Raw genomic sequence first — 23,760 nt, forward strand, 5'->3', positions numbered from 1 at the left:
TCAATGGTTACCAAATACTCCAATATTTTATTAAATGACATTTTTAAAAATAAACACTCGAAATTATATTCCACACAGATTCTTAAATAAACATCTAAACATCTAATGCATGCTTCTTTATGGATTAGGACGTTTAACATCTAATGGGGCAAAACTTATTTTATTTCTACAAGTTAATCTACTCTTGCGTCATTGGCGTTTTCAAATTCAAAGATTCTAATTTTAATTATGATTATATAATTCTTTTTTTGTTTTTGTTTTAAATTATGAGCGATGACAACTTTAGTTTTATCCACTAAAAAATTCAAGTTTGTCAACAAACAATTCGTATTTATTATATTTTAAGTAGGTACACTCAAACCAGGCAACCATAATTTAATGCCAAACGCATTTCTCAAAAAGAATAGTTTTTCAAAAGAGAGTTTCTTTTGTTTGTACAACTCGACTAAAAATTCGAATATTTCTTTAAAAAGGATAAATATTATAATAGAAAATTTGTAAAGAAATAAATACAAATTTCAAAAATAAAAAACGAAAAACGAAATCGTTATCAACATTAATTATGCATTGCAAGTGGTTCCCTTATGGAGGCATGTGAGTCAAGATAAGAGTCAATGTTTATCACAATGCAACTATGGTTTTCTCATTTGCCAATCCAACACATTTGACCAAATGGCATCAAAGAATCAGGCATCACTCTGGTCTTATAAATAACATTCAGCAATTTCTTTTTCATACAAGATAATGATCTTGAAATAATGAATTCAGAGATCCAAGACAATGAAAGTTGGGTCAATTGTCTGTTGTCCCTAAGAAAAGAACAAATTAAAGTCAACATAAGGGCAGCAATATATATATATATTTTTAAAAAAATTTATATTAAAAAAAACTTTTAATTAATGAAATGAAAAAAAAAAGACTAATGCTCATATGCAAACAAATAATTCATCATCAAAATATCTGAGGCTGGAAGTAGGGTAGAACCTCCCTACAAACATTAGATACTTGTATCATCCAAATTTTCTAAATATTTCCAAAAGCATTGGGGATTTGGAGGCACCAAAACCGCGCGGGGGGGGGGGTGGGGTTGCATAAAGACTGCCAGTTCATTGCAAGTGCACATCCTAGCTAGAATGATTTGCAATTGAGACAAACAGCTACCGATATTACGTTACATTTGAATTTTAATAGCGGTCATAGGAAGATGGCCGTCCTCCCCTGCTCGGGCGGTCATAAGGGCCTGTCCTATCTCTATAACTTCTTCCCTCATGACGGCCAGGACCTCCGCTACCATATCTATCACTGCCACTCCTAGGACCAATATCCCTATCGTAGCCGCGGTCTTTGACATAGCCATTTTGAGGATAACGATCACTAACATCATACCTATCACCACCTGCAAAGCGATCTCCAGCAGATGGGTACCTGCAGAGTTTGCATGCAAAATCTCAAACGTAAGAATTGCCAAAATTTACTTCAATAAACAGTGAATCTAATCATACTTCGAAAGAAATTTACTTCAATAAACAGTGAATCTAATCATACTTTGAAAGACATCTAGGAATACGACAAGTGTGAATGGGTGTTAAGACATGTAGAAAGATGCTGCAACCCTTCCATTATCACATCAGTATTGTTCTTAGAACAAATAAAAGATGTAAAACTACCTGTCGTCAAAATAGCGGTCTCGACTTCCATACTTGTCATCTCTACGATCAAAACGATCTCTATCACCATATCGCCCTCCATTATAACGGTCGTCCACATATCGGTCACGATCTCCTCCAAAACGATCCCCACGACCATCACTATCAAATCGAGAACGTGATGAAAATGAACTTCTACCTCTACCACGTCCACCACTGACTGAAGGACAGTCCCTTGCCCAATGCCCTGGGCGTCCACACTTGAAGCATTCATCTTGCCCCACAGATCTATCTCCTCTCCCGAAACTAGCCCTACCACCAGATGAATAGCCTCCTCCCCTGAAGCCTGGCTCGGCATCATCTCCCTCCATCTTAGGTTCAGCCTTATTTACTGAGATAATCCGCTCACCAAACTCCTGCCCATGCATCTCTCTGATTGCATCATCCATCCCTCGACGGTCTGCAAAGGTAATAAAACCAAACCCACGAGGACGACCTGTATCTCGTTCTAACATGATCTACATAAACATTACAAGAGAAGCTCATCCAACGAATTTCCATTATTACAGATGAATCAGTATTAAATTAGTTCATAGTACAAGTCCAACAGACTGAAAATGCTTTTATAATTAATGCAAGGAATATAGTTTATTGAAAACAATTAAAATTTCTGACGGCTTACTTTCCCTTCCAAGCAAATCATTAAGGAGAAGTTAAATGATATACTTGAAAGGATTTCAATTTCCCTTCAAAGTCCTGCAACGTGTCCAACAACTTGAACCTTGTTACACAAGTTACCTTCAACACTTCAAAATCTACCATTTAAAGAACAACTTTGACCTCGAGATCCACAACCTCTTTGGGTGCAAACTAGGAAATGTCCCATCAAAAAGTCAGGATCTTAAGCTCTTAAAGCTAAAAAGAATGTCTCCCACTGAGAAGATCATCCAAGGCAACACTTTTACTGATAACTGAAATTACTCCACCACCATCGCACAGCCTTAATTCATTGCAGCATTCAGACTATATTCCATTATTCATAACCCAGTCAGATAAATCAATCACTCTAGAGTCCAGGACTCAGTACATGAGAAAATTGAGAAGAAAAAATCTTGGGGCGATATAATTTCTTGCCATAATGTTTCTCGGCACTACGCTACCACCCAAATCGATGTTGAAGCCACTGAGCAACCAGGATAGCAAAGTCCTAATTCAGATTCTTCTGCATTCTGGTGTCACGTCTCAACAGTTTAATTCAATTTACAGCAAAGTCTTGTCATCTAAAACAGAACAAGCTGGTGCTGACAACTAAAACTAAGTTCAGTACAGTGTCTCAAATTTTCTCGTGTGAACTAATTCTAATGTTTCAGCAATAGCTTGCCTTCCACGGCCAAGCACCCAAAAGAAATCTTGAGCATACGGGAGCACTAGAAGTCTAGAACCGTAAATCCTAATTTGGTTACAATAAGTTCCAAATCTACGGACAAATGCCAAACAGAAGCCTTAGACAGTATGCCAACAGCAAGGCAGGTGATAATGTATTCCTGCTTGAATGCATTTACTCACTATTTACAATGACAGAGCAAGAAAATAACCAAACTCTGTAGATGCATTAGGCAACAAAAGTGAGGTTAAATATGTCTTGAATGCTCTTCAATCTGAAGGGAGCAGACATCAGGTATGGACAACTTTGCAAAATGTCTTGAGAAGAAGGCCTGGTGTAAATTAAAAAAAGTTCTGAAACTTAGAGTTCTAGAAGAAGCATCTGCTCAATACAACTTATACCCATTTTAATCTCTGGATTGTCAGGGAATTGAGGTGTGCTAACGAAAAATGCAGCAACATGTCCAGGAAAATACCACTCAGATGCATCTCCATGAAATACAAGTACTGCCTACTCCTATACTCTGATGAGTAGGAAACTACATCAACAAACTGTTTTGTGAACACTAAAATTTAAGTTTAGAGAGTGAAGAATCTTGGTCATTTTTTGAAATTTGTGCCAAGGATGGTTTCTCATCCCCAGAAGAAACATTGCACCAGATATCCTAAGAGAAGGCACCGAGTATAATTTCTGAAACATTATTATGAAAACGCTTTTCAAACAGAGTACTATCAGTTTCCAACCAATTTCTTCCAATGTATGTATACTGATGGATAAGATTTCTTGTCTACTAACACCATTTCTTCTATTTTATGAAAGAATTCAGCAGAAAATGTACGAACAGATCCATGTATTCAGCTTTAAGCTGACTCCCTGAACCATATTCTACATAACAAAAGATCAAAGGATGGTAAGAAAGAGAAAGCCCGAAACAAACTATTTGTATAATCTAGTAAGTAAAACTGATCAGAAGAATTTTGATTCATATATCTTAAATAAATCAATACATCCTAATATTTCATCTAACGTCATATTTTCTACCGCATGCATGTCGAAACGTTTTCAGGATACTCCCCAGATTTCCTTCTCTCCATTATCATCTTAACTCATAAACAAAGACGAGGCGTAATATAATGGAGAAAGACAAAAATTGACGAAAGTTGACCTGAGTTTCAAGAATTTTGCCGAACCGATTGAAAGCATTTTCGAGCTGACGCTCCGAGATGTTCCATGAGAGTCCTCCAACAAATATTCGATACTCGTCCTTGGCAGCCATTACCACTTCGGCTATCAATCAGATACAATTCCTGCAAAAAACTGCAAACAGAATCGGAAACTGAATAAATATAAGCTCGAAACCGAGGCTGTTCGTCGGATTCGACATGGGCAATTTCAAATCAAAATTAAGAGCTGCAAATAGAGAAGAACTAACACTCGCCTTTGTGACCTGCAGTGAACCAGTGAGCTCCGAAGAGTGCAGGGTTTTTAGGCTCCAAAGTTTAAACCCTAGCGTTTAAGGTCCGTGGTCGAGTTCTTCTGCCGTCCGTACTAAATTCAAAGTTTTTGGGCTTGGGCTTGGGCTTGGGCTTAACTCTTTTCTGGTGGTGGACATGGGCTTTTTTGGGCCTTAAACTGAGTTGTTCAAAGGGGTCATTTCTTACACACGGTTTTGTAGTGTTCTGAGACCCTTCGGCTTTCCACCCATATACCCTAAATAAATAGATATAATTATATAATTGTTTAAAATTTCCTATTTTTTGCACGAGTAGCCTAATAGGTTATTTTTTACACAAAAGTCCATTCTTACCTTTTCAGCCCTCTTTACCATTCAGGCTTTTTAAATATATATAATAATTTTAGTACCAAAAGAAGTGTGTAAGAAAAAATTATTGTAGTTATGAACTTCCCAAAATGGTTTTATTTTCAAAAACTACCCAAGTAAGGAAAGTTTCTTCAAAAAATCGAAATTTGTTACAATCATAAATTAAAGAAACTAAACAAGAATTGATAAGGAGCTTCAAGGGGAAAACTAGGTATATTTGATTTATACAACATTATATATTTGAATTTTCTAGAAACAAGCTAGGATATATTTGAATAGTGCATAAACAAGACAATTTCTACAATATATCGTCTTATATAACGAACAATATATGTGATATAGTATTAAAAATAAAGGTAGAAGAGAAAAAACACCAGAGTTACGTGAAAAACCCTAGACTAGGGAGAAAAAACCACGATAAGAGTTTTTTTTATTAATTTCTGATACGCAATACACACTATAAGGACAAGTATAAATAACCAAACATTAAGAAAACCTAGATTGTAGACGCCACATAAAAAGACCAAAACGTGCTTAGAGCTAAACCACAATTTCAACTGTCCCCCTCAAGTTGGAACGTAGATGTCAATGAGACCCAACTTGCTAATACATGTGTCAAAAGTCTGTCTAGGTAACCCTTTGGTGAGAACATTCGCAACTTGTTGACTGGATGGAACATAAGGGATGCAGATGCTACCGTTATCCAGTTTTTCTTTGATGAAGTGTCGGTTGATCTCAACGTGTTTGGTTCTGTCATGTTGAACCAGGTTGTTTGCAATATTAATGGCAGCCTTGTTGTCACAGTAAAGTCTCATCGGGTCATGACTTTCCTGATTTAAATCTACCAGAACCTTTTTCAACGAAATCTCTTCACAAATACCCAAGCTCATAGCCCTATATTCGAATTCAGCACTGCTTCTAGCCACGACATCTTACTTCTTACTTCTCCAGGTAACTAAATTTTCCCACACAAAGGTACAATATCTTGAGGTGGATTTCCTATATGTAACAGAACTAGCCCAGTCAAGTTTGTGTAGGCCTCAATGCACCTTTTATCATGCTTTCTGAAAAGCAAGCCATTTCCAGGTGAAGACTTCAGATACCTCGTGTAACCGCCTTCATGTGTCTTCCATACGGAGCCTACATAAACTTACTGACCAAGCTAACTACATATGATATATCAGGTATGGTATGCGAAAGATATTTCAGTTTCCCTACAAGTCGTTGATATCTCTCCTTATTCATAGGAACATCATCTACTGATTCTATCAGATTGCAGTTGACTTTTATTGGTGTATCTGCAAGTTTACACCTTGTCATTCTAGTCTCTCTCAACAAATCTAGAGTGTATTTCCTCTGAGATATTGAGATCACTTCATTCGATCTTGCTACCTCCATTCCTAGGAAATATCTCAAGTCACCGAGATCTTTGATCTCAAACTCATTTGTTGTTCGTCGTTTCAACCTATCAATCTCTGTTGAATCATCCCCTGATAGTATAATATCGTCAACATAGACAATCAAAACAACTATTTTCCCTGGTGCTGACTTCTTAGTGAACAAGGTGTTGGGATTGGTGTCCTAATTCTCCCAGAGTCTCATTGTTCATAATTATACACATTGTTTATGAATAAAATAAGTGTTATTTCATTTTGGCATTTACTCATATCCAATAAACAAAGTTCTATGGTCATCTTATATAAACATGAGCATGTATATGAGATATACAAGTGGATCATGCATTAAGTGATAACCTAAATAGGTCTGTAGTATAAGGATTAAGGTGAGATACCTGATCCTTGTGACACTACAGATACGACTCGCTTTGTAGAGGGTTGTAAGTGTTGTAAACCACTATAGATGGTAGATTTTGACCATTCATGTGGAGACATGCGAGCGGGGGTATCCTATACAAAGACTTGTATAAGACCGAACCACGAGATTACTAGTCTCTGTATATAATGTCGTTGATATTGGATACTTACATCTCACCTAAACGACCATAGGTGACATGACCTCAATTCTGAATGTTTTGGGATCTCCTGCCTTTGAAGGCGATTATTTGATTAGTATGGGTGAGAGTGGCCAGGTTGCCAACTCAACATGCCTACCTTTTTGGGAACTTGTCTGATTTGGGAGCTGGGAACTCAATTACACAAGATGGAATTCACTCCTTCCCCGAAGCAGGGGTAAGTAGATAGATTGCTCCCTTAAGGGCTGATTCCGGGGCTTGAACATAGTGGCCACAACTTCTCTTTAGAAAAGAAGACTCAGTCATAGTAGGACCATGACTTATGTTCATTAGAGGAATCAGTGGTACTTAAGGAGTTAGATGTAACTACAGGGGCATAACGGTTATTGGCCGAGCTATACTTACGAGCGATTTGTGAAGAGTTGTCGCACTGTTGATTGGTTAAGATGGACATATAATATATCTATAGTAAGAAGAGTTCAGCTGTCGGTCTTTAGTAGTGCCTAACAGTTAACGGATGGTGGATCCCGTGACTAAAAGATTTAGTCAGTTATTCACTCACTCGTTGAGTTTCGAACTAAATTCCATAAGGTCCCCCTTGGTAGCTCAAGGATTCAAGTTGAGGGATCAGTTCTTGGTGTTGATTTGAAATGTTCAAATTGACAATAGGTAATTCGATTGTATATAATATGATCGGTATGGTGTATGAGACACATCTAGTGGAGGATTAATGTAACTGAGATTTACATTAAGAACCATGAAATAGAAAAAGAGCTATGGTTTGTATGTTTCATGAGTTGAAATATTAAAACTATAGATTATAATATATATTATGGTAAGTTTGTTATCATTTATATTATATATAATATTAATTATTGGATAATTATCTCTTTTTCGCTAATAACCAATTGAGTGGGAGGTTATTGGTCGTTTCATGGTAACCATGAGATAAAAGAAAAAATATTTTTCCTAAATTTAGTAGTTGTTGATTTGAGATTTCCAATCTCGGAAGGTCTCTCATGAAAGGGTTGTCAAGTTTAATATTAGATTTACTAAACGACAGCTTGGAGAGACTAGACGATCGTGGAGTGTTCCTACACGATAGACACTCAGCTGGACGATTAGCTAAACGATCGCATAACTTTTTATAAATGATTGAACATCGACCTATACGATAGCCTTTATCATCTCCCACTTGCTCAATAATTTACACGATTGTTCTCCTCCGGTCTCATCCTCTAACCAAGTCTACACAGAGCCCACACTCTGGATTCTCATACCGAGAATACCGAGGTAACCTTTTTGGTGATGTCATACTCAACTTGACACAGTCGAGGTTTTGTGGAGGCCATTCGTGGTGCTCGTAACCTTGGTGATCGCTTTGTTCGAGTTCACTGTGATTGTGCAATGTAGCAGTCAAAGTGTTCGAGCATTTGTGGTTGTTGTCTTGCTGTAAACGAGTGTTCATGATTGAGGGATCTTGACGATGAGTCTTTAAAGGTTTGTTAATTCTTTCCCTTGATCAGTAGAAAAGTATGCTGTAATTTCTGTTTTGCACATAGCCTGTTGTTTTCGTTTGTGACCGTAATTGTGTATGGTCATATGCGATTGAAATTTGGAATGATCCTTCTTCTGCTCATAGAAATCCTCATGTCTGATTTTCTTCATAAGGTATGATCTGAATGCCCTTGAACGAACCCCTGAGATTTAACAAAGGTGGTGAACCGATCAAACCAAGCTCTAGGGGACTGCTTCAGGCCATACAAGGACTTTTTAATTTGCAAACCTGATTGCCAAATTGTGCTTCAGAACCTGATGCTGGGTTCATATATACCTCTTCTTCCAGCTCACCATTCAGAAACGCATTTTTCACATCCAATTGATGTAGGGGCCAGTCTTGATTAATGATAACGGAGAGAAGAACAAGTGTTAAGTTTTGCCACAAGTGAGAAAGTTTCTGAGTAATCCACTCCATACGTATGAGTGAATCCTTTTGCAACTAATCTGGCCTTATATCTGTCGAGAGTTCCATCTGACTTGTATTTGATAGTAAAATCCCACTTACACCCTACTGTTTTGTGACCTCCTGGAAGACTAACCATATTCTACGTTTTGTTAGGATCAAAAGCCCGCATTTTTTCCATAATTGCAGCTCGCCATAGGAATTTTCAAAGCCTTGTGCACATTGCTTGGAATCATCACAGTATCCAGGATGGCAGTGAAATCTCTAAATCTTATAGACAGGTTACTGTAAGACAAAAAGCTTTTCATAGAGTGTTTGGTGCATAACCCCGTACCTTTCCGCAGAGTAATTGGCAAATCCAAGGTAGCATCAATCTCACTAATCTTGTCTGCGTGTTCATTTGTACCCATCTGTTGTTCATTTTAAGTCCTCTGAGCATCACTTGGCACTTCATTACTACCATCATCTCTGAATTCGCCAGAGTTCACTACATCATTTTTAACATACTCATTATCATTAAGACTAGGGGTACCTTGAGCCTGAGCAGATTCTGGTTCTGACTCTTGAACACCTTCCGGCGGAACAACATGGGGAACAGTTTTGGGAACTATTTCCTTTCGGAGATGCTTTCTATAGTAGGTTATCCAAGGCACTTTTTTTGTAGGGAGGATATACTCATTTGTTTCAGGAATAGGTTCAGGAAACAAGTCTAAAAGAACAGAGTGAGTGAAAGTGTGAGCTTCTTCACTCGTGGTGTCCCTAACGGGAAAGAAGGGTTTATCCTCTAGAAAGGTGGCATCCATGGTGACAAAATATTTTCGAGAAGAAGGCTGAAAACACTTGTAGCCCCATTAATGGAGTGGATACCCAACAAAGATACATTTTTGGGCCTTAGGAGCAAATTTACTTTGGTAAGGATTGTGATTATGAATGAAAATGGTGCACCCAAACACCCGAAGAGGAACATCTGGGAAAAAGCGAGTGGATGAGACAGACTCTTTAAAATGCTTTAAGGGGGTTTGGAATTTTAGCACACGGAAGGGCATCCGATTGATGAGATGAGCTGCAATAACTACAACATCTCCCCATAGATACAAGGGTAAGGATGCATATATCATGAGGGATCAGGCTACTTTAATGAGGTGGCGATTTTTCCTTCGGCCACCCCATTCTATTGAGGAGTATAGGCACATGAATTCTGGTGGACGATACCTTTAGAGTCTAAAAGATCACGAAGGGACTGATTAACAAATTCACGTCCATTGTCACTTCGAAGAATGATGATTTTGGTATTGAACTGGGTTTCAACGATGGTGTAAAACTGTTGAAAGACCGTCATCACTTCAGACTTATCTGTAAGAAGAAACACCCATGTAAGACGGGTGTGATCATCTATGAAGGTGACAAACCATCGTTTACCTGACACCGGTGTGATATTCGACGGACCCCAAACGTCACTATGTATCAGGTGGAAGGGCCGAGAAGGTTTGTAAGTTTGTGAGGTAAAAGACGCCCTAGGCTGTTTTGCATGAATACAAACATCACAAGACAAAGATGACACATTCACATTTCGAAATAAATGGGGAAATAGATATTTCATATAATGAAAGTTTGGATGTCCAAGACGAAAATGCCATAATAAGAAATCAGTTTCAGAAATAGTAAGAGAAGACAGTAAACAAGTGCTAGATAAATTCCTAGAAGAAGCATCCTCGGAGAGGAAATAGAGCCCCATATTGTGTCGGGCAGTGCCAATCATCTTCCCCAAGCTTAGATCCTGAAACAAAATATTATCTGGTGAGAAAATGACTTTGCAGTTTAAATCTCTGGTTAATTTACTGATTGATAGCAAATTATAAGATATCTTTGGCACATGTAAGACATTTTGTAAAACCAGTCATTGAATTGGAGATAAGTGACATTTTCCAGCAACGGGGGAAAATGACCCATCTATAATTCTTATTCTCTCATTTCCAACACTTGGATAATAGGAGAGGAATTGATCAGGTGATCCAGTTAGGTGGTCCATTGCTCACGAGTCAAGAATCCAGGACTCATCCCCCTCAACAAGGAAACTAAAGGATCGAGGAGTACCTGATTGTGCAACATTGCTGGTCCTAACTGTACCTAAATCCACATGGCTAGTCACTGGGGAGGCATCATCGACTGTTTCACCCACAAAGGCTTGACCGGAATTAGACTTATCATTCAAAGGGTGCCACTTTCTATTTGGTGGATGATCGTGTAATTTCCAGCATTGATCTTTTATGTGCCATGGTTTCTTATAGTGTTCGCAAATCGGTGGAGACTTTCCATTCTGTTTGTCATTCTCTGATTCAGATGACTTGACTCCAAATGCAACAGAGTCTAAGGTGGTGATTGCTGTACCATTCATAATGTTGGTTTGATCCTTCCAATCTGACTTCTGAGCAAACTTCCATCAAGGACGACATTGGTCTCTGTCCCAAAATTCGGCTTCGAACACCATCAAATTTCGAGTTTAAGCCAACCAAAAATTCATATATGTGGTCAGCCTCCTCGATCTTTGAATATTGAACCCTGTCGACCAGGCAATTCCAAACTATTTCTCGACACATATCCATTTCTTGCCATAATAGTGATAATCTATTGAAATAAGATGTTACATCAAGAGTCCCCTACTTACACTCATGCACCTGTTTCCTCAATGTATAAAGCTGTGAAGCATTATACCTCTTCGAATATAGTTTCTAGACTACTTCCTAGATATCCCGAGGTAATGGTGAGTAAAGGAGTGGCTTCCCAATCTGGGGTTCCATACTGTTTATTAAGATCGAGCGGAGGAGAGAATCCTCCCCCTTTCATATATGTTCCTGAGGATCCTTAGGGTTCGGTTTGGGTATCTCCCCGGTTAGATATACAAACTTGTGTCGTCCTTCGAGGACCATTCTCATAGATTGTGACCAAGAAAAATAGTTATGGCCATGAGTTTTTCATCGATAGATATTCCTGTAGAATTACCCACGGAACTAGACATAATGTTTGCAAAAGGTAAAGTAAGGTAAGCAATTACCATAGTTTTTGAACATAACGAAAATCCCAGATATGTATCTGAATGAAAGTCAGTCGATGGATTAGCCGTGGATCTAACAGCTGCCCTAAGCACGAAAATCTACTGCTATAAATTGGCCAGTTGTTGTTGAAACCCAATAGTCTAATTAAAACCTGTTGTAGGTTGTTTATGCCCATAAACTCCTGAAAAATTGGTTTCTTCTAGCGTGGGAAGAGAGGGTTGATGGGCTGGCTGACCAGAGGAAAGAACGTGGGAAAAATAGACTTGCTGGACTGGGGACCGGGTTTGGCTACGTTTGATAGTTCGAAGAAAAGAACGGGGAAGAGATCTGTGATGAAGACGAAGACAAAGGGAATGACTGACCTGGAAACCACGTCTGCGATGAATACGAAGGGAGATCGACGACATCTGGGCTACGACCGGTGACCTGGTTGTGATTGGTCAAAGTCGACGGTTGTGATGGAGGCCCTCTGACAACCCTTGTAGCGATCGAAAACTGGAGGATTCGCTTGGCGCTCCATTGTACGGTCGCCGAAGTTCCATCCCTTACGAATGGTTGTCTAGGATTGGGTTCCAAAGTTCCACTGTATCGCCGAAGTTCCTCCATAATTCTGCCGATACCAGAAGAGGCATGGTCGATCAGATCTGTTGGTTTGGCGGTTGTCTGCTTTACGAACGACTGGATCGGTAATGGTCCAAGTAACAAGCGTAAATACTGATCGACGACAACCCTAATTTCAGTACTTTGGAAATTTTACACCGGAGTTCCATCCCCTGCTAAGGTCGACGACTGAATCTTCTATTCCAGCTACAGTCTCATCACCATGCTCTGATACCATATTGAAAAATAAGGGTAGAAGAGAAAACACACCAGAGTTACGTGGAAAACCCTAAACCAAGGAGAAAAAACCATGATAAGAGTTTTTTTTTAATAATTTCTGATACGTAGTACACACTATAGGGATAGGTATAAATAACCAAACAGTAAGAAACCCTAGACTATAGACACCACATAAAAAGACCAAAACGGCCTTAGAGTTAAACCACAATTTCAACATATAGATTTGCATTTTTCAATATCTTTGTAAACACAACAAAAAATAAACCATGATATATGCAATGTAAATTTACATTTTATAATATATTTGATATATACTTGAGATGATTTCAACGGATAGGTGATTGGTTTTTAGCTAGGAATATGGACGGAAACAAAAGAAATATCCTAAAATAAAGGAAACATTAATTTGAAATATCACAAATTAAATGAATATAAACCAAAGTTAATAATAAAAAAAAAAAACAAAAACAAAGTCAAAATTCGAAAATGATATTTCAAAAAATAAAATTCTTATAATTAGTAGTATATCCAGAAATGATATATTATTTATTTTAAAATAGTACGAAATTGAAATATGAGAGAGAATCGATTGAAATGTTAAAAATGTTGCTAGTTATAGAATATTAATAAATTTTAGGACATTTATGAAATATTATGTATGCATAGGCTAATTTCCTAAATCTGTTGGAATCCTTTTTAGGTTATACATTTCATAAATGTAATAAAATTTTGAATGATTTATTTTGGACCAATTTAACCTTGTCGTGATTATTTTTGAAGTTTTTAGTTATTTCCTTATTAAGATAATTCTAAATCTGACTTTGGGTGTGTTATTGACAATTACATTTATTTTTCGTTAACCGTAGGAGATTTGGCTTATTTTTTCAATGAGATTTCACGAAAAATCCTTCACCTAAAAATTTCAATTGCCATTTATTTTAGGGATGCAAAAAATTTGATGGGGGGGGGGGGGGGGGGATTCCCCAGTTTGACCGGGGATGGGGTCAAATTGGGGAATTTATTCGTGGCCTTGTCCCGACCCCGACCCCGTCCCCGACCCTGAATTTATATATATATTTTTATCCCCTCCCCAGTCCCCTCTCGCTCTCTGCAATTTGCAACCAAACATCCCTCCTTTATCGCTTTCGTTTATTTCTCCCCTTTGTTGAAGTCTGCCACGAAGAATCCTCGCGGAGAAACAGGGAATGGGGCCCCGCGGAGACCCCGTTTCCCCGATGGGGAATCCCCGCCCCCGTCCTCGCCTTCAAATGGCGGGAATAGGGGACAATTTCCCCCACGGGGCTGGGGACGGGGGACGCCCCCCCGCCCCGTTGCCAACCCTAATTTATTTTAATCTCTCACTCTTGATTTTATGATTCATCCACGTTTCCTCGTTTCAGGATATTTGTAGGTATTTCTTGGTTGTTGTCTGTTGTTTTACAATAATTTTTTTTGTGTTAGTGATTCAGTTATTTATCTCAATTCTTACTGTATTTTCTTTTATTATTAGTATTTCAGATTCAATAGTTTTATTTATAGAAAGATATCATGAAAAATGAAAATATACTTCTCATCTATTACTTGAGATATAATATGGTGTATTGTAAAGACTATAATGTTCATGCAGTTAAGAAATATACCATAATTTATTTCTAGAAAATACAAGGTTTAAATCTTATTTTCGTCCCTCAACTTTGAGTTATCTTCTATTTTGGTTTCTATACTTTTAAAAATGTTTGTTTTAGTCCTTAAATTTTGAATATTGTTTTATTCTAGTCTTCTGAACTTTTCAAATATTTGTTTTAGTCCCTGAACTTTTAAAAAGTTTTTATTTGATCCATGATATATAAAGATTTTTGTTAATTTTTTTTTTAAAATGGCGAGACGACTTGTATTTTTGGATAACTAAGCTATACTAAAAAATCTAGAGCCTCAATTTGGGCAAAGTAAGAGAATGTAAAAGACATTTTTAGTTCAAAATTTTGGTCGTTTAGTATCTTGACATGTCGGTTGTTGACATTTTACTTCACTTTCATATTTCTCAATATATTTAGAGCCGAATATTCCAAAAATACAAGCTCCATTGCATTTATGTTGAAAAGTTAATATAATTTTAATAGTTGAGAGTAAAATAAACATTTTTTAAAAGTTTAGGACTACAATGCATGTTTTTAAAAGTTTAGAGGTCAAAATAGAACAAGATTAAAATGAGGGACTAAAATAAGATTTAAACCAAAATACACAAAATAAGCGGTTCACTGATGCTTGCACTAGTGAACGGAGAAATTATTATATATATATACACATGCACGCGAAGAACTTATGCATAAATTTTACCAACGTTTAGAAGGAGATATACATGTACATGTACATATACATATACATATACTTATACTAGTTTTCTCATAAAGAACAATGCATTCAACTCCCTAAATTCGGAAGCAATACGTATCATGATAACACACTATTTACACAAGTGCACCTTCTAGTCGAAGAACTTCCACATTCTATCACAAAGTTAACAACAATTATGATTGTTATTAATATCTATTAATGTAAAATTCACAAACAAGAGAAGGATAATAAAATATTGGAATTGTATAAACCCGTTCTTTGCTGAAACATGTTCTTAGGCCATGGCAGCTTGACAAGAGCTTGATGAAGTGAGTGTTGGGATTGGTATTCTAAATCTCTTATATTCTCATAGTTTGTAAATTTGTATAAACAAATTGTTATTGATAAAATGATTATTATTTTATGTGCACTAACTCAATCCAATAAACTAAGATCCTAGGTTATTTTATGTAACTTAAACATGTATGTGGAGATATATGAGTGGATTATGTTTAAGTAATAATCTGAACGGTCTGTAGTAGATGGATAAAACTGGGTACCTTATCCTGATGACACTATGGATACAACCCATTTTGTAATTGTTATAATTGTTGTAAAGTGTTATAAATGATTTGATTCTGATTATTCATGTGAAGACATGTGAGCGGGGTATCCTATACAAAGAGCTTGTATAAAACTGAACCACTAAAGTATTAGTCTCTCTTTATAACACCGTTGCTAGAAAAGACTTACATTTCACTAGAATGACCATTGGTGACTTGACCTTAATCCTGAGTGAGTTGCGGACTCTGACCTATGAAGGCGGTCTTTTGATTTGTATGGACAAGAGTGACTAGATTCGCCGACTCAATAAGCCTACCATTTTGGGGATTCGTCTAAGTGGGAAGTTGAAAACTTAACTACACAAGATGGAATTCACTCATTCTATTTGTTAGGGCAAGTAGATGAATTACTCCCTTCAAAGCTGATTCCGAGTCTTGAACAATGAGGGCCTTCACCCTCTTACTGACCAAATAGGGGTCTAGTTGTAGTGGGACTATGACTAATTGTTCATTAAAAAGATCAGTGGTACTTAAGGAGTTAGATGTAATTATAAGAACAAAACGAAAATTTTGGCCTAGTTGTACTTATGAACAATTTGTGAAGGGTCAACCCATTGTTGATTGGTAATATTCAATGGACACGAAAAAAATATCTATAGTGCGAAAAGCTTTAGGAGAGTGACCGACAGTTAATGGAAGTTGACAAATTTAATTAAAGAGTTTAATTAATTAATCAAGTATCATTGGAGCTTCAATCTATAGGTCCATAAGATTCCCTCATTAGCTCAATTAGGATTATTATGAATCAAATTAGTTTTGGATTAATTTGAATTATTCAAATTCATTAAAGGGAATTAATTATATTAGACATTATAATATAAAGTTTTAATAGGAGAAATAAATATTTTGAATATGATTTAAATATTAATTATATGAATATGATTCATATAAAAACTATAGGATAAAATTAATATGAATATGATTCATATTAATACCATAGGTTATATGAGAGGTTAATAAACTATAAGTTATATTATATGTGATGTAATATAGACCATATGTATATTGTTTATGTGATATAACATATAATTTTATTAATATATAATAAGGTGGTCATTATATATATTCAAAATTCAAAATTATGAAATATGATTTTGTTTTAAATTTTAAATAATGGAGAGGGAGTTATTTTTATAACCACCCTCCCTTTAATCTCTCCATAACGTGAAGCACGGAGAAATTGAAGGAATGAACAATTTTGTTCATCTTCATCCTCTTGATCATCTCTGCTCTCTTCTCGGTTTGTGAAGAATTCTCTCTAAAAAAATGAAAAACCTTCTCCTTTCCCTAAATTAATTAAGAGCGAGCCCACAACTCCGCTATAATTCTCATCCTAGAGAATAATGAGGAAGCCCTCGTGCTGGTATCTCCTTGTTGCTATGAATTCTCTATTCGTGGTACTGTGATTGTGAGACCGAAAATGTGTCTGTTCATAACAGTGCTGTGATTTGGGAGAGGAAATCAAGAAAACATATATCTTCAAGGGTGAGTTCTCAATTCTTTTTTTCTCTATGTAAATCACAATTGTAAAAGCATGCTTGATGAATTTTGTTTATCGTTTTTCGTCCTATGCTTTATTTGGTTCTGTAAAGTGTAAATTAGGACTCAATTGCATTCGCATGCTTCCGCTATGGGTATTTAAAACCCTTCAATTGGTATTAGAGACATCCCAAGTCTCTAATTTTCATTTTCGAACATTAAATCAGAGTTTATGGTGGGTGCTTAGATCTACATTATGATGTATGTTATGGGTTTTTGCACATTGGATATTTTCAAGATTGGCATTAGTTTTTACTGCTTTCAATTTGTCGGTATGTAAGGGTCCATTATATTTTTGTGCATTATCTTTTTGCAATGGAGTCTGTATTTGAGTCTGTATCATTTGTGATGTTGATCTGGCTTTAATTTCGAAAAATTCAGAGCAAGAACAGAGCAATTCAGATGAACAGATGAAGTAGAGGAGTGTTTCTGCCTTACAACGTATGGTTGGAGCTGTTGGATCGATATGGCAACCCTAGAGGTGAATAGGGTTTAATTAAATTTTTTTTTCTAAATTAACCCAATTAAACTAATTAATACATTTTTTTATAAATAATAAGAAAAATTCAAATTATGCAACAAATAAGATGACAAAAAATGTGATAATTTAATTATATCAAAATTTAGCAAATAAATAAGAACAAACTAAAACATACAATAAATTGCTTAAATTAATTGCAAAAATAAAAAGAAAAGAATTAGAGAAGAAGACACCGTAATTTTTATAGTGGTTCGGTCAAACTCGACCTACTCCACTCCCTAAGCGCCCCTTGGGAATTTGAATAAAATATTTTCGACTCTTTCCACGGATTAGAGCCCAACCGTTACACCACCGCTCCTATTACGGGTTCAAGAGCAAACCCCATCCTTTCCACGATTTAGGATCAAACCGTTACAAATGTTGGAATTTTTGAAGAACATAATACAACTTTTACTAGAGTGGATTTACTAGTTTAAGCACTCAACAAGTTTATCCTCACAATACAGTAACACTCTCTCAAGAATAAGATGAAAAAAGAATTGGAAACTTAGAGAGAACAACAATGGAACTTTTGAGTTTTGGAGGATTATGAAATGTAAAATTTGTTGGTTTAAAATTTGGAGAGGAAGATGGTTTATATAGAGATGGAAAAATTTTTAGAAACCACAATTAATTTGGACCATTGGATTTTGGAAAAAAAAAATCAATGGTGGAGATTTTTAAACTAAACTAGTTATTAGATACAAACAAAATATAATATTAAATTCCTTTTCTTTTTAAAATTAATCCAAAAAATAAAAAAAAAAAACATACCATGTGTCAAAAACTAACCGTTAGACACAAACATAAAATAATATTAAATTTATTTTCTTTTTAATTTATTTTCTTTTTAAATCATTCTTTTTAAAGTCAATCAAAAAATAAAAAAACATACAATGTGTAAAAAAAACTAGCCGTTAGACACAAACATAAAATAATATTAAATTTATTTTCCTTTTAAATTTCTTTTAAATTTCAATTTTTTTATTTTAAATCAATCCAAAAATCAAAAGTCCATCATATGTTAATCTCTTAATGATCCATCATTCAACATTCAACCAATATGCTGCCACATGTCTACATGCAAATGGTTTGGTTATGTCACGTCATCCACGGTATTTTCTCTATAGACTTGTTTTAGTCATATCGTCTTCGTTTTAGCTCCAATTTGAGTGATTCAAAAGGTGTTGGAATCGTTGTTCCGAACTCTACGCTATGGACATATTAAAACACTAAGTTTTTCAGTAATTAAAAATTGAGTTTGTTATCATCAAAACATTGATTAATTAGTTAATTAAAATTAACTAATTTGAGATCAAGGGCCAAAAAGCCAACAGGAGCATCAAAAGGCTCGCCCTACGCTATAAGACAGAAATTTCAGCATCGCAATGCTCCAGCCGCAACATTGCAATACTGTGCAGAGCGTTGCGACGCTACAAACAACGTAGTGCTATGCTATAGAGAATCGACCACCAACGTCACAACACTAGCGAAGAGCATTGCGACGCTTCTGACGTGAAGCGCGTGAGCAGTAGGTGTTCCAGATCGTGAGTTCAATCCTTTCCGCGATAATTGGAGCAGTATTACCTTTTATTTAATTATTATTTGTAATAGTTATTTAGTTTATTGTTTTTTTCATAATTAAATTAATATAAATGTTATATGAATTTAATGTTTAGGATGCCAATTTTGGTCCAATGTTGCATTTAATTTTAATTATACATGCGATGTATGTTTTATAATTATATAGCATATTGTATGCCATATAGTATAAAAATCCCACCATAAGATAAACATTATTTCATGCATCATTTCAATATAAATGTTATATTATAAAGTTGCATGATTTTATTGAGCATGCTCATGCATCATATTGTATAATAGTTATATTATATGAATGCATACATAAATAACATTTTCATGCATCATTTTATATTACAAATGTTATATTATATAGAATGTATGTATGGATGTATGTTATTTTATTTTCATTACTGTCCTATATAATTGTTATGTATGTTGTAATGAAAATGGAATGCATGATGTAACACCACTTTAGTAAAAGTATAATTCTTATAATTTTTAAAGTTTGTCATCAGATGCTATAGGTTTTAATTGTTTCATTAAACCTTATAAGAGTTATAAGTTAGAAGAAATTAGAATTAAAATCTATAATAAAGAGCTGCATACAAACATAGGTTAAATTAATTTAAAAATGGTCTAGAATTGATTTCACTGTTAGACCCATGTTAATATTGTTTCTAATATTATTGGAAATAGGTTTAAATCTTTTATTTTTGTTTAATAGGATTAAATTGGATTTCAATAAAACATAAAATTATAATATATTTATCCACAAGAGACCTTTGTGTAAGGAAGGTTTTGCCTAGGTTGGAATATTTAAGCTGATGGAAGTGGAACACCCTACCTAGGAATCGACTTGAAAGGTGAATTAGATAAGTATATTATAAGCATGCAATGCATGATTAATATTTATTAAAGTGTTTAATAAACAATAATCATTGTTAAACTATTCAATGTAATAGTTAGTTGGGCAAAGTTAACAATTACTTAGATAAATTAATTAGCCGAATTTACCTAAGTAATAAACCCTAGGTTTTAAAATACTAAGTGAGAGAAAAAAGATGTATATGTTACGTCAACTTTTTCACTCACGTTCTTCCTTAAAGTTCATACCATGAGACTCATGTTTGGCCTTGCGGCACCCTTGGAGCGTCTCCCTTCGAATGATGTTTGTATGGGTCAATATCAAAGTGAATTGAGAGAGTATTTATAATAAGTGGGAGAGGGATATGTGTCAACGTATCCTATACAATATAACTTATAGTTTAATTCTCTCAACATGATATTTAATATAAATTCCATTTATATTAAATTTAATTATATGAATCCAATTCACATAATTAATATTTGGATCATATTCAAATATTTAATTTCTCTCAAATTAATACTTAATATTATAATGTATCAAATACATTATAGTAATTATATCATATATAATTAATTCTCTTAATTAATTTGAACAATTCAAATTAATCCAAAAACTGATTCTCATTAAATCCCGTCGAGCTACGTAGGAGACCTCATGGACCTGTAGCTTGAAGTCCCAACCATACATGAATAATTAATTAAATTATTCACCATCCGTTAACTGTTGGACACTCTACTAAAGACCGACAGCTGCACTCTAGGAACTACAAATATATTTCTGTGTCCATTGAATATAACCAATCAATAGTACAACAACCCTTCACAAATTGTTCGTAAGTACAGTTGGACCAAAAATACCGTTTTGCCCATGTAATTACATCTAACTTCTTAAGTACCACTGATTCGTCTAATGAACAATAAATCATAGTCTAACTATGACCAAACCCCTCTCAGGCCAGGAGAAGGTGTGATGCCATATTGTTCAAGCCTCAGAATCAGCCCTTAAGGGAGCAATTTATCTACTTGCTCCGATATTGGGGAAGGAGTGAATTCCTTCTTGTGTAGCTGTGTTCCTAGCTCCTCAATCAGACGAATACCCAAAATGGTAAGCTTGTTGAGTCGGCGATCTGGTCACTCTCACCCATACAAATCAAATTATCGCCTTCATAGGCAGAGTTCACAAGTCACTTAGGATTCAGGTCATGTTACCTATGGTCATCCTAGTGAAATGTAAGTCTCTATTATGAATGGTGTTATATAATGAAACTAAACATTTTGTGGTCCGGTCTTATACAAACTCCTTTGTATAGAATATCCCCGCTCACATGTCTCCACATGAATTATCAAAATCATATCATCTGTAGTACTTTACAACAATTGTAATACCTACAAAGCGGGTCATACTCGTAATGTCACCAAGATAAGGTATCCAATCTTATCCATTTACTATAGACCATTTAGGTTATCACTTAAACATGATCCACTCGTATGTCTCTACACACATGTTTAAGTTACAAAATAACTTTGTATGTTAATTTATTGATTTGTGATTAATGCAACTAATTTTGAAATAAAACATCATATATTTCATTATATAAATAAAATGTTTGTACAATACAATTACAAACTATAGGATCCTATGAGATTTAGGACATCAACCCCAACAAGAAGGTTGCGAGAGAATTCTACTTCACAACTTTAAAGAAGACGAAATCAGCCTCTAGTACTATGGAATTTCAAAAAGTTTTATGTCATTAAACTAAATTTGTCTTTTGAATTCTTATGAATTTAGATAGGGTAGCACATTTTCTTCTTTTACTTTGTTATCTCAATCAAATGTTATTTTTAATTAAATAAAAACTTCCAAAATTCCTTTGTTCAATCTTTGTCAAAATTTGATTTATCAAAATAGACAAACTCGTCAATCCTTTCAGGGAGGCCAAGGTTGACCCTCCTATAAGAAAGACCAAGGCCGACCCTATAAGTAAGAGGGAATATGATTAAAAAAACAATTGTAATGTATATAAGGCCAAGGTCGGCCATGGCAAGATAGAGAAAGCACGAGGCGAAAAGGCAATTCATTAGATAGCAAGGAAAGCATACACGAGGAAGCCCAAACAAATGAGAGGAGTAATCAAAAATAGAGGAGAAAGTAACATAACAAGAATCCAAAAAAGAAAAAAAGAAAAAGAAACAGTCATCCAAGAGGACAAACGTGCATCGTCAAACATCATCGCTGACATCATCATTTGGAGAATGGAAAGCATAAGGGTTATTTCGTAGAGTCTCGAAATCTTGGGTCAGATAGTCAAAGCTCATATCAGGGTGATAGAACAAGCTTTTCTCTTTGCTAAACTGCACACCATCTTCCATACAAGAGTTTTGCATTTTGGTATAGGCCTCAGTCTAAATGAATTTCTGCTCAAGGAAGGCAGTGTCAGAAAGTAGAGATTTGGTTTTCTCAAGTTTGGTTTGGAGGACCATGATGTTAGCCTTGGAAGACTGAAGCTCCGATTGAGTGTAAAAAAGGAAACGATTGAGGCGAGAAATATTAGATTGGGTTTGGGTCAATTCCTCCCGTTGAACTAGAGATTCCATTAAGTAATTGATACGATTAACCATGCTCATCGTTGATGTTGCAATGCGATAAAAGGCATGAGAAAAGAAAGATAAAAAGGGCCCGTCAAAGTCAACAAGCTACATGATCGACCTCGTACGAATAAGACAGAAAAGAACGTAAATGACAAGTTCTAAAACCAATATCAAATTCTCTATTTTCCTTCCAACCTTCTAATTTAAGCATCGACGTGGTTGTGGCTTACACTACACCGGTGTCTAGGTTTCTCTTTGCTTGCAGGCGAGCTCTCTTCCCCTAAAATAATAAATTTACCGTTGTTACCCCGTGGAGATCAGGTACGCTCGCTTGGTCAAAATTTGAGATCAACAATATATAGTTCCTAAACTTTAAAAAATGTTTAATAGGTTTATGAATTCTCTATTATTGTGTTTAATAGACCCCTAAAATATCAATTATGCATCTAATAGATCTCTTATACATTTAAAAATGTTAAAAATTAAGGCCTCTTTTGGTAATGATTTGGTCATTTGAAAATGTTAAATTTAAGGCCTCTTTTGGTAATGATTTGGTTTTTTGAGTTTTTATTTTCGAAAATAAAGTCTATAGGCATTACTCCCAGCTCCAAATTTCTTTGACCCTGTTTAGTAACCATTTTGTTTTTTAAAATTAAGCCCATGGACACACTTCCACATCCATTTTTTTCCTTTGTTATCTACTTTTCATCAATGGTTTTAAAAAAACCAAGTCATATTTTGAGAACTAAAAAAAAGTAACTTTAAAAAAGTTGTTTTTTGTTTTTGGAATTTGGCTAAAAATTCAACCATTGTACCTAAGAATTATGCAAATCATTAATAAAAAATGTGAATGAAAATATGCTTAATTTTCAAAAACAAAAATAAAAAACCAAATAGTTACCAAGTGGGCCTACTTTTTTTAGTCCTAAAAAATTGGCTGGATTTTTTAAACAATTGTTGAAAAGCAAGAAATTTGGATGTGAAAATAGTGTCCATAAGTTTTTTTTTTTTTTTTTTTGGG

At 35.2% G+C, this 23,760-nt stretch overlaps 1 protein-coding gene across 5 annotated transcripts; it reads right to left on the reverse strand.

The window, feature by feature from the left end:
• Nucleotides 1–636: 636 nt before the first annotated feature.
• On the reverse strand, nt 637–4,583 carry LOC120075709 (glycine-rich RNA-binding protein RZ1C). 5 transcript variants are annotated; one of them, XM_039029325.1, is made up of 5 exons: nt 4,469–4,583; nt 4,196–4,347; nt 1,668–2,164; nt 1,176–1,425; nt 637–809 (listed from the first exon to the last, which is right to left on the reverse strand). In XM_039029325.1, the coding sequence occupies exons 2-4, from the start codon at nt 4,304–4,306 to the stop codon at nt 1,185–1,187; spliced, it is 849 nt and encodes a 282-aa protein (XP_038885253.1). In that variant the 5' UTR covers nt 4,307–4,347; nt 4,469–4,583; the 3' UTR covers nt 637–809; nt 1,176–1,184. The 5 variants fall into 5 exon arrangements, with proteins under 5 accessions (XP_038885253.1, XP_038885252.1, XP_038885254.1 ...); XM_039029324.1 differs by lacking the exon at nt 637–809 and having other exon boundaries at nt 1,083–1,425; nt 4,469–4,582; XM_039029326.1 differs by lacking the exon at nt 637–809 and having other exon boundaries at nt 1,083–1,425; nt 4,196–4,337; nt 4,469–4,567.
• Between the last annotated feature and the right edge of the window lie 19,177 nt (nt 4,584–23,760).

Source organism: Benincasa hispida, chromosome 4, assembly GCF_009727055.1.
Source record: "Benincasa hispida cultivar B227 chromosome 4, ASM972705v1, whole genome shotgun sequence".
Lineage (NCBI taxonomy): Eukaryota > Viridiplantae > Streptophyta > Magnoliopsida > Cucurbitales > Cucurbitaceae > Benincasa > Benincasa hispida.